The sequence below is a fragment of the Phalacrocorax carbo genome, chromosome 30 (genome assembly GCF_963921805.1).
Source record: "Phalacrocorax carbo chromosome 30, bPhaCar2.1, whole genome shotgun sequence".
NCBI lineage: Eukaryota > Metazoa > Chordata > Aves > Suliformes > Phalacrocoracidae > Phalacrocorax > Phalacrocorax carbo.
The window spans coordinates 1,059,939-1,071,010 of NC_087542.1; the positions used below are offsets into that span (position 1 = coordinate 1,059,939).

Consider the following 11,072-nt stretch of genomic DNA (forward strand, 5'->3'; position numbering starts at 1 on the left):
CCCGGGGGGGGGGTCCCCAAGGGAGGGGGGTCGGGGCGACTGGAGCCCCCTGTCCTGTGAGGACCCAGGGATGGGGACACTGGGAGCTGCAGGGATGGGGATATTGGGGGCTCCTGGGATCCTCACAGAGGGGGTCACTGGGATTCCCAGGGATGGGGACATTGGGGGCATTAGGGGTCTCCAGGGATGGGGCATTGGCGGCCCCTGGGGTCCCAGGGATGGGGACATTGGGGGCATTAGGGGTCTCCAGGGATGGGGCATTGGGGGCCCCTGGGGTCCCAGGGATGGGGACACTGGGGGCATTAGGGTTCTCCAGGGATGGGGACACTGGGGGCATTAGGGTTCTCCAGGGATGGGGCATTGGGGGCTCCTGGGGTCCCAGGGATGGGGACATTGGGGGCATTAGGGGTCCCAGGGATGGGGACACTGGGGGCATTAGGGTTCTCCAGGGATGGGGCATTGGGGGCCCCTGGGGTCCCAGGGATGGGGACATTGGGGGCATTAGGGGTCCCAGGGATGGGGACATTGGGGGCATTAGGGGTCTCCAGGGATGGGGATTGGGGGCCCCTGGGGTCCCAGGGATGGGGACATTGGGGGCATTAGGGGTCCCAGGGATGGGGACACTGGGGGCATTAGGGTTCTCCAGGGATGGGGCATTGGGGGCTCCAGGGATGGGGATTGGGGGCCCCTGGGGTCCCAGGGATGGGGACATTGGGGGCATTAGGGGTCCCAGGGATGGGGACATTGGGGGCATTAGGGTTCTCCAGGGATGGGGCATTGGGGGCTCCTGGGGTCCCAGGGATGGGGACATTGGGGGCTCCAGGGATGGGGATTGGGGGCCCCTGGGGTCCCAGGGATGGGGACATTGGGGGCATTAGGGGTCCCAGGGATGGGGACATTGGGGGCATTAGGGTTCTCCAGGGATGGGGCATTGGGGGCTCCTGGGGTCCCAGGGATGGGGTCATTGGGGTCTCCAGGGATGGGGCATTGGGGGCATTAGGGGTCTCCAGGGATGGGGCATTGGGGGCTCCTGGGGTCCCAGGGATGGGGACATTGGGGTCTCCTGGGGTCCCAGGGATGGGGACATTGGGGTCTCCAGGGATGGGGCATTGGGGGCTCCTGGGGTCTCCAGGGATGGGGACATTGGGGGCATTAGCGGTCTCCAGGGATGGGGCACTGGCGGCCCCTGGGGTCCCAGGGATGGGGACATTGGGGGCATTAAGGGTCTCCAGGGATGGGGCATTGGGGGCTCCTGGGGTCACAGGGATGGGGTCATTGGGGTCTCCAGGGATGGGGCATTGGGGGCTCCTGGGATCCTCAGGGAGGGGGCCACTGGGATTCCCAGTGATGGGGACATTGGGGGCATTAGGGGTCCCCAGGGATGGGGACAATAGGGACCTCAGCTCCCCATAAATGGGGATGAGTGGGGTCCCCCCTCCCATAGGGACCCAGGGATGGGGACACTGGGGACGTGTAGGATCCCCAGGGATGGGGACATTTGGGACTCCAGGGATGGGGACATTGGGGGCTCCAGGGATTGGGAATGGGGGGTCCTGGGATCCTCAGGGATGGGGACACTGGGATTCCCAGTGATGGGGACATTGGGGCTCCTGGGGTCCCAGGGATGGGGCATGGGGGGCTCCAGGGATTGGGAATGGGGGGTCCTGGGATCCTCAGGGATGGGGCCACTGGGATTCCCAGTGATGGGGACATTGGGGCCCTGGGGACCCCAGGGATGGGGACATTGTGGACCCCTGGGATGGGGACATTGGGGGCTCCTGGGATGGGGCATGGGGGGCTTCCTGGGGTCCCCAGGGATGGGGACATTGGGATTCCCAGGGTTGGGGCCATTGGGGACCTGTAGGATCCCCAGGGATGGGGACATTGGGGGTATTGGGGGTCCCCAGGGATGGGGACAATAGGAACGTCAGCTCCCCATAAATGGCAGTGATGGGGGTCCCACGTTTCTCAGGGATTCAGGTCTGGGGGCACTGGGGGTCCGCAGTGATCCCAGGAGTGCAGGCACACTGGAGGCCCCCGTTCCCCAGGGGCAGGGGTTTGGGGATGTCCCCAGGGACAGGAGCGCTGGTGCACGGGGTGTCCCCAGGGACACGGATATGGGGACACTGGGGGTGTCCCCAAGGCCTGGGGGGGGCGAGGATATTTTTAATGATGCTGAGAAGTGGTTTTTTGGGGAACTTAAAAGGATTTTCAACCACTCCAGCTTCAGTTTTTTAAAAATAAAAGATGAAAACCCCCAAAAAAGGACAGCGAGGGGGGCTGAGAGCTGGCGCAAGAGCAGAGCTCCGAGGGTCGTGAGCAACGGGGCAGGGTCTGGCTGGAGGCCCCTCACTAGCGGTGCCCCCCAGGGGTCTGCGCTGGCTCCAGCCCTGGTCAACGCATCCATCGGTGCCCTGGACGAAGGGGCGGAGCGTCCCCTCATCATCCTCGCTGGCGGTCCCAAGCCGGGAGGGGCGGCTGATGCGGCGGGGGGCTGTGCCGGCCCCCAGCGAGAGCGGGACAGGCTGGAGAGCTGGGCCCGGGGGAGCCTCAGGGACTGCAGCGAGAGCAAGCGTGGGGTCCTGCCCTGGGGAGGGGCGACCCCCCGCACCGGCACAGGCTGGGGGGACCTGCTGGAGAGCGGCTCTGCTGGGAAGGGCTGGGGGTGCTGGGGGGCAGCGAGGTGACCCCGAGCCAGCACCGGGCCCGTGGGGCCGAGGAGGCCAGCGGTACCTGGGGGGCATGGAAAGGCGTGTGGGCGGCAGGGCGAGGGAGGTTCTCCTCCCCCTCTGCTCTGCCCTGCTGAGGCCACATCTGGGGGGCTGCGCCCAGCTCTGGGCCCCCCAGGTCAAGGAGGAGAGGGAGCTGCTGGGGAGAGGCCAGCGGAGAGCTACGGAGATGGTCAGGGGCTGGAGCATCTCCCGTGGGAGGAAAGGCTGAGAGACCTGGGCTTGTTCAGCCCGGAGAAGAGAAGGCTGAGGGGGGTCTCGTCAGTGCCTATAAATATCTGAGGGGTGGGGGTCAGGGGGATGGGGCCGGGCTCTTTCCAGTGGTGCCCAACGCCAGGCCGAGGGGCCACGGGCACGAGCTGGAACACGGGAAGTTCCCCCTGAACGTGAGGACAAACCCCTTCCCTGTGCGGGTGCCAGAGCAGGGGCACAGGCTGCCCAGGGAGGCTGTGGGGTCCCTTCCCTGGAGACATTCACCCCCCGCCTGGACGCGGCCCTGTGCCCCTGCTCTGGGGGTGCCTGCTCGGGCAGGGGGTGGGACGGGGTCATCTCCAGGGGTCCCTTCCGACCCCCACCACTCTGGGATCTGGTGGTTCTGTGACAAACCACATGCCAGCAGCGTCGCCGCGAGAGCGCACGGCATGAATTCACAACGTTTTGACCCAAACGAGCGTGAATGGCCTCCCTGAGTACAAAGAGGAGAGATCTCAGTAGCTTGGCCTCAACTTCCCCTACTTTTGGGATCAAAAAAAGAGGAAATTGGACAAAAGGGGGAAGCTGCTGGCCTCGAGAGCAGGGGAACCAGAGCGAGGGATGTTCAACTTTTGGCTGCGTTTGCTCTTCCCAAGGCGCCTTTGTGAAATTCAGCTGAAATTGGTCAATGGTGAAGTTATTCATAGGTTCTTACTTTCGTTTTCTGTGATAGCCCGTCCCGGGGACGCCTGGCCCGAAGCCCTGAGGGCAACAAGAAGAACCTTCTGGAGAAGGAATGAAAGCAAACGGTGCCTCCCCAAAAAGCTGAGGATTTTCCCTAAGTTTCTCGCCTTAAAAACGCAAGTATTATCCCCAAAACGATGGGAAAAACGCTGAACAAAGAACAAAGAACTGCCACCAAACCGCGTGACCTCTCGCCTCGGAAAACGCCGGTCACCGTTTCGGCACGAAGCTGCCAAAAACCGCCTCGTTGGGCAGGCGTCGGCCTCGTTTGAGGGGAGCGGGAGCCTCGGTTGTGCTTTATTTTTAATCGATCCTACTAAAAAATCAACAGGGAAGGGGCTGCGGCACGTGGCCCCCGCGCATCGGCCGCTCCCAAACCTCCTGAGTGGGCAGATTGGGTTGTTTTTCTTCTAGGAAATCAGAATTATGAAACCCAGGCGTTTCCTCCCCGCACGCACCCACCCAGCGCGAGATGACGCGGCTTCCCCCGCTGCAGACATCGGCGCTGCGTCGAAGGGAAAAGGATCGGAGATGTCGCAGGGCGAAGGCGCCGGCGGCGGCTATGAGAAATGGGATTTCGACGAGGGGATGGGGTCGGGGAAGGGAAAGCGGAGGGACGCGATTAACGGAGGTATCGGGGTGAGGGAGCGGCTTTGGGGTCCCGGAGACGTGAAACCGGAGGGTTTCGGCTCTTTAACCCGGCCCTTCGCTGAATTTACGGCTGGGTTTTGACGCCTGGTTCCTCCGTTGGGTCGCAATCTAGGGGGGGAAAAAAAGGGTTTGAGGGTGGAGAACCGGGCGGTGGAGCCACTCGAGGGGTTGTTTTGGGGGGATTCCCCCTCTTTGTGCTCTTCTTTATGGAAATATCTCTTGGGGGAGGAGGTTTTTGGGGCCGCTTCACCCCGTTTCACCCCTGAGAGTGCTGTCCCTCCTAGGCTTCCCTCTGGATAGAGCCGTGGTGCTGCTCTATGTGCTTCTGGCCGTCGCCTACGCGCTCTTCACGGCTCTCACCGTCGTGAACCTGCGGAGAGGTGAGTCCCCCGCCGGGGCGCGATTTGGGGGAAAACGCCGGCGGATGAAGCCAAACGTTTTAAGGTTCGACGGCCCTTTGGCGGCCCGCGAATCGCTCGCCTCCTCTCCCCCCCTCCCCACAGCGTCCGCGGCGCGGGAGGCGTCGGAGCAAGCCCAGGCGCGGAGCGAGAGCGGCCTCGCGACGGCGTGGCGCAACCTCTCGGAGACCCGGCGCACCCTCGGTACCGCGTCTCGCCCCCAAAGCGGCCCTCGACCCCCGCCGTGCCCTCAGTTCCCAGCACGGATCCCCCTCCCCACCCCACATTGGTGCTTCCTGGGGTGTTTTCCCCCCACCCCCAACAATAAAAATGAATTAAAAACCAGTTTCCGCCAGGAGGGAGATGGTCAGGGCTGGTTTGGAGCTTTCTCTTATTTTCCTCTTAGATGAACAGCTCTCCGTTGACCTCAAGGAGCTTCACAGCCAACTTCTGCATGGTACGGCCAGGAAAAAGCAGGGGTTTTTTTGGGGGAAAACCCAGGCGAAATCCTGATCGCCGGCGACGCAGGGTCAAAAGCGGAGGGGGTTGTTATTTTTTACCCGTTTCCCCCCTTTCCAGTGTCGGAAGAAGTGGAGAGCGCGCAGCGGATGGTGGCGCGGTGCAGAGCGGAGTGCGGCTCGGAGCTGTCGGATCGCCTCCATCTCCTGGGTGAGAGGCCGGTTTCGATGGGAAAAAGCGTTAAATCGGGTCCTTCTCGATTCCCGCCAACGCGCGGTTTTGGGGAGACGCCCCCCCCCCCCCCGCAGATTCCTAAAATCTGAGCCGGGAGCGCGCGAAGCCCGTCTCGGTGAGTTTGGGACATCATTCGGTGTAACGGTAAAGGGGGAAAAAAAAAAAAACCAAGCCTTTCTCAGCCTGGAAAAACACAAGAAAAAGGTCGTTTCACGCGAGGGCTTCGAGGTTTGGCCGCGTTCGGTTCGACGCGGGGAAAACGGGCGGCGTGAAGCGGGAGGGCGCGGAAAAGCGGGGCGGGAAGGAAAGCCGAGGTTTTGATTTTGGGCTTTTCGCGGCACCTGAATTTACCTTTTCCTTCCCCTCCCCGGCAGAGGAGAGGGACGCGCTGGCGCCGGTGCTGCGGCGGCTGGCGGAGGTGGAGCAGGAGCAGAGCCGCGTCGAGGCGCGCCTGGACGCGGCGTTGGAGGGGGCGCGGAACCTCTCGGGTGAGGGGAGACCCCACCCCACCCCACACTCAACCTCGCGCTCGCCGACGTCTTATTCCTTCGTATTTACGGTTCATCCCGGCCCCCCGATTTCCCCCAGAGATTCTCTGCGCGACGTGTCCCGCCGGCTGGCAGCAGTTCGACAAAACCTGCTATTTTTTCTCCGACGCCAAGCAGTCGTGGCGGGCTTCCCAAGAGTCCTGCGCCGCCTTCGGCGCCCACCTGGCCGTCGTCAGCAGCGAGCAGGAAAACGTAAGCGGCCAGAAATCGGCCAAAAAGGTTAAAAAAAGCCCCCCGATTCCGCCAGTTGAGAGCCCCGTTACAGCCCGGATCCCCCCCGAAGGAAAAGCCCGCGGCGGCACCCGGAGCCGCGCGATGTTCTGGCTTGTGGGGGGTGTGAGGGGGGCGAGGGGGGCGAGGGGGGCTTGAGGGGGCGAGGGGGGATCGAGGGGTGCGAGGGGGCCTGGGGGGTGCGAGGGGGGCGAGGGGGGATTGAGGGGTGTGAGGGGGGCCCGAGGGGGGCGAGGGGGGCTTGAGGGGGCGAGGGGGGATCGAGGGGTGCGAGGGGGGCCTGGGGGGTGCGAGGGGGTCCCGAGGGGTGCGAGGGGGGCCCGGGTGGTGCGAGGGGGGCCCGGGGGGTGCGAGAGAGGCTCGTGGGGGGAGAGGGGGGCTCAAGAGGTGTGAGAGGGGCTCGTGGGGTGCGAGGGGTCCCGAGGGGTGCGAGGGGGTCCCGAGGGGTGCGAGGGGGGTCCCGAGGGGTGCGAGGGGGCCTGGGGGGTGCGAGGGGGGATCGAGGGGTGCGAGGGGGGCCTGAGGGGGGCGAGGGGGGCCTGAGGGGGGCGAGGGGTGCGAGGGGGGTCCCGAGGGGTGCGAGGGGGGTCCCGAGGGGGGCGAGGGGGGCCCGAGGGGTGTGAGGGGGGCCCGGGGGGTGCGAGGGGGTCTCGAGGGGTGCGAGGGGGGCCCGAGGCGTGCGAGAGAGGCTCGTGGGTGGAGAGGTGGGCTCAAGGGGTGCGAGAGGGGCTCGTGGGGGGCGAGGGGGGGCTCGAGGGGTGCGAGGGGGGCCTGAGGGGTGTGAGGGGGGCTCAAGGGGTGTGAGGGGGGGCGAGGGGTGCGAGGGGGGCCTGAGGGGTACGAGGGGGGCCCGGGGGGGGGCGAGGGGGGCCCGGGGGGGGGGCGAGGGGGGCTCGAGGTGCGAGGGGGCCCCGAGGGGGGATCAAGGGGTGCGAGGGGAGCTTGAGGGGTGCGAGGGGGGGTGTGAGGGGTGCGGGGGGGGCCCGCGGGGGGCTCGGGGGGCCTGAGGGGTGCGAGAGGGGACCGGGGGGGGCTCGGGGGGCACGAGGGGTGCGACGGGGTCTCAAGGGGTGCGGGGGGGCTCGGGGGACTCGGGGGGCTCGGGGGGTGCAGGGGGGCCCGAGGGGGGCTCGGGGGGCCCGAGGGGGGCAGCAGCAAGTGCCGCAGGAGGCCGGGCGGGTCCGAGAAGACACTGAGGGCTTTTAGGCAACAGGAAAGTTTTTTTAGGCATTTTTTAGGTTTCTTAGAAATCAGTAAAGTTTTAAAAGAAATTATTAAGGTTTTTTTATAAATCATTAAGGTTTTTTAGAAATAAGTACAGGTTTTTTAGAAAATATTATGGTTTCTTAGAAGTTTTGAAGCTTTTTTAGAAACCACTAAAGTTTTTTTAGAAATCAGCAACGGTTTCTTAGAAATTAGTGAAGGTTTTTTGGGAACCATTAAGTTTTTCTAGAAATCATTAAGGTTTTTTAGAAATCAGTCAATTTTTCAGAAATCAGTAGAGTATTTTTAGAAATCATTAAGGTTTTTTAAGAAGTTCTTCGGCTTTTTTAGAAATCAGTAAAGGTTTCTTAGAAATCAGTAAGGTTTTTTAGAAATTAAGTTTTTCTAGAAATCATTACGGTTATTCAGAAATCAGGACAGTTTTAAAAAAAGTTTTAAAGCTTTTTTAGAAATTAGTAAAGTTTTTAGACATCAGTAGAGGGTTTTTTAGAAATTCCTAAGGTTTTTAAGACTTTATTAAGTATTTTTAGGAAGCCTTAAGATTTTTTAGGAATCATTAAGGTTATTTAGAAATGAGTAAATTTTTTAGAAATCAGTAGAGGTTTTTTAGAAATTATTAAGTTTTTAAAGACATTATTACGTATTTTTAGAAATTACTAAGGTCGTTTAGAAATCAGTAAAGGTTTTTTAGGGATCATTGAGGGTTTTAGGGATCATTGAGGGTTTTAGGGATCATTGAGGGTTTTTAGGGATCATTGAGGGTTTTAGGGATCATTGAGGGTTTTTAGGGATCATTGAGGGTTTTAGGGGTCATTGAGGGATTTTAGGGATCATCGAGGGTTTTAGGGATCATCGAGGGTTTTAGGGGTCATTGAGGGTTTTAGGGATCATTGAGGGTTTTTAGGGATCATTGAGGGTTTTAGGGGTCATTGAGGGATTTTAGGGATCATCGAGGGTTTTAGGGATCATCGAGGGTTTTAGGGATCATTGAGGGTTTTAGGGATCATTGAGGGTTTTTAGGGATCATTGAGGGTTTTAGGGATCGTTGAGGTTTTTAGGAATCGTTGAGGGTTTTAGGGATCATCGAGGGTTTTAGGGGTCATTGAGGGTTTTAGGGATCATTGAGGGTTTTAGGGATCATCGAGGGATTTTAGGGATCATTGAGGGTTTTAGGGATCATCGAGGGTTTTTAGGGATCATCGAGGGTTTTTAGGGATCGTCGAGGGTTTTAGGGATCATTGAGGGTTTTAGGGATCATCGAGGGTTTTAGGGATCATCGAGGGATTTTAGGGATCATCGAGGGTTTTAGGGATCATTGAGGGTTTTAGGGATCATTGAGGGTTTTAGGAATCATCGAGGGTTTTAGGGATCATCGAGGGTTTTAAGGATCATTGAGGGTTTTAGGGATCATCGAGGGTTTTAGGGATCGTCGAGGGTTTTAGGGATCATCAAGGGTTTTAGGGATCATCGAGGGTTTTAGGGATCATCGAGGGTTTTAGGGATCATCGAGGGTTTTTAGGGATCATTGAGGGTTTTTAGGGATCATTGAGGTTTTAGGGATCATCGAGGGTTTTAGGGATCGTCGAGGGTTTTAGGGATCATCAAGGGTTTTAGGGATCATTGAGGGTTTTAGGGATCATTGAGGGTTTTAGGGATCGTCGAGGGTTTTAGGGATCATTGAGGGTTTTAGGAATCATCGAGGGTTTTAGGGATCATTGAGGGTTTTAGGGATCGTCGAGGGTTTTAGGGATCATTGAGGGTTTTAGGGATCATTGAGGGTTTTAGGGATCGTCGAGGGTTTTTAGGGATCATTGAGGGTTTTTAGGGATCATCGAGGGTTTTTAGGGATCGTTGAGGGTTTTAGGGATCGTTGAGGGTTTTAGGGATCGTTGAGGTTTTTAGGAATCGTTGAGGGTTTTAGGAATCGTTGAGGGTTTTTAGGAGCGAGTCCGTTTTTAGGGCTCGGCGTCGCTTCCCAGCGCTCGCTGCGTGCTGACGGGGTCGGTGGCGCTGCAGGAGCACTCGCGGAAGTGTGACCCCAGCCCGGCGCCCCCCGCCCGCCCCAGAACACCCCGGCCCTGCTGGAAAAACCCCTCCTTCCTCCAGATCGGAGAAATTTCACCCATTTTGTTTCCTCCCGCCGCCTTTTCCCCCTCGTGTCACCTTCGTGGCGCCGCCAGGGCCGTCCCCAGCGAGGGCTGGGCCCCCCCGTCCCTCCGCCGCCCCCCACCCCCGACGCTCCCCTTTTTTTCCCCCCAATTTGCAGAAATTTCTGGCAAATCACATCATGGACGACCGGGTTTTTTGGCTGGGCCTGACGGACACGCTCCAAGAAGGCAACTGGCAGTGGGTGGACGGCACCCCCCTCTCTGTCCTGTACGTTTTTAGCCTCAACGGAGGGTAAATCACCCCAAAAAATAACCGGCTTTGTCCTCCCTCCGCCCCTTTTCCACTCAAACCCCTCCCCAAGGCGCCGCGGCCTCACCAGCGCGCCCGTCGCTCTGGTTTAGTGCTCAAAAAGCACAGAAATCAGTGAAAATACCCGGTGGAGGGAGAGGTAAGAGGCGCCGCCCCCGTTTCAGGCAAGATTTTGGCTTTTTTCCCCCAAAAATCCCTTTGGTTTTGGGGTTGAAAACCCCAGGTTTCCCCAGCTTGGCCGCTCCTCGCCCGCGACCCTGAGTCTGAGGGGTGGCTTCTAACGCACCCGCATCCTTTTGGGGCTTTTTGGGGGAAAAACGCCCTAATCGAAAGGGAAAACGGGGGGAAAACGGGGGAAAAAAGGCTCACTGAAACCGCGTTTTTGTGTTAAATATGGGGAGAAGGCGGGTTTTGGGGGGGTGTTGCCCTTTGTGGGAGATGCAGCAGAGCCGTTGCGGTCTCCCCTATGTCAAAAAAAACCCCCTTAAAACCCAACGCATTCCCAAAAGGAGAGGTTTCCACCCAAAACGGTGTGTGTCCCCCCCTCAATCCCAGGTTCTGGAACAGCGGTGAGCCCAACAACGCGGGCCGTCACGGCGAGGACTGCGCCAGCATCTACTCCAACGGCCGCTGGAACGACATCATCTGCACCAACGCCGAGGCCTGGATCTGCGAACGCAGCTGCTGACGGGCCTCAAAAATGGGGGAAAACCAGTAAAAAGTGACCTTTTGGGGTCTGTAAAATGGGTACAACCCCTTCCCAAAAGCTTCGGCGGGGGGTGGGGGGGGCGCGGCGCCGTGGCGGCGGGGTTGAAGCCGTTTGAGGGGGGCGATGACTCCTTAAAGGGGGATTTAGAGGGGTTTTGGGGGGGTTTGTTGATATTTTGTGGCGCCGTTCGCGGTGGCGCCGGGGCTCGACCTGTCGCTTCCCGGTTAATCAAGAAATTCGAAAAAAAAACCCAGCAGAAAATAAAATATTCATAAATAAAGCGCTTTGGTTGCGGTTTGAACCCGAAGTCCCTTAACCGAGCCGATGCGGCGCCGCGGAGGGTCGGCGGGGACCTTTTTCCCAGGGTTTAGGGTTAAAAAAAACGGGAAAAAAGACCCAAAAAAGGGAAAAAAAAAGGGAAGGGAGAGCGGGGAGGCCGGGGCGGTAGCGCCTCCGGGGCGCGGATGCAAATCCCCGGCTGGCGGGTGCCGAAGCGCGACGCCGGTTTCGCCGAGAGGCCGCGTTTCCCACCATC

At 59.7% G+C, this 11,072-nt stretch overlaps 1 protein-coding gene across 2 annotated transcripts; it reads left to right on the top strand.

Annotated features, from left to right (window-relative positions):
- The first annotated feature begins 3,639 nt into the window (after positions 1-3,639).
- Positions 3,640-10,624, top strand: LOC135310130 (CD209 antigen-like). 2 transcript variants are annotated; one of them, XM_064437206.1, is made up of 10 exons: positions 3,640-3,781; positions 4,080-4,296; positions 4,601-4,696; positions 4,820-4,918; positions 5,121-5,171; positions 5,294-5,383; positions 5,782-5,895; positions 5,996-6,147; positions 9,677-9,810; positions 10,384-10,624. In XM_064437206.1, exons 2-10 carry the CDS (start codon positions 4,092-4,094, stop codon positions 10,514-10,516), a joined length of 1,074 nt encoding a protein of 357 aa, XP_064293276.1. In that variant the 5' UTR covers positions 3,640-3,781; positions 4,080-4,091; the 3' UTR covers positions 10,517-10,624. The 2 variants fall into 2 exon arrangements, with proteins under 2 accessions (XP_064293276.1, XP_064293275.1); XM_064437205.1 differs by lacking the exon at positions 3,640-3,781 and having other exon boundaries at positions 4,096-4,296; positions 9,677-9,786; positions 10,384-10,623.
- The last annotated feature ends 448 nt before the right edge of the window (positions 10,625-11,072 follow it).

Bases quoted from the DNA above. Each gene is read 5' to 3' on its own strand.
- LOC135310130 (XM_064437206.1), top strand. From the start codon at position 4,092: ATGAAACCCAGGCGTTTCCTCCCCGCACGCACCCACCCAGCGCGAGAT. The intron at 4,697-4,819 runs GTGAGTCCCCCG...CCCTCCCCACAG, and splicing joins CGTCGTGAACCTGCGGAGAG to CGTCCGCGGCGCGGGAGGCG. The intron at 4,919-5,120 runs GTACCGCGTCTC...TTTTCCTCTTAG, and splicing joins GGAGACCCGGCGCACCCTCG to ATGAACAGCTCTCCGTTGAC.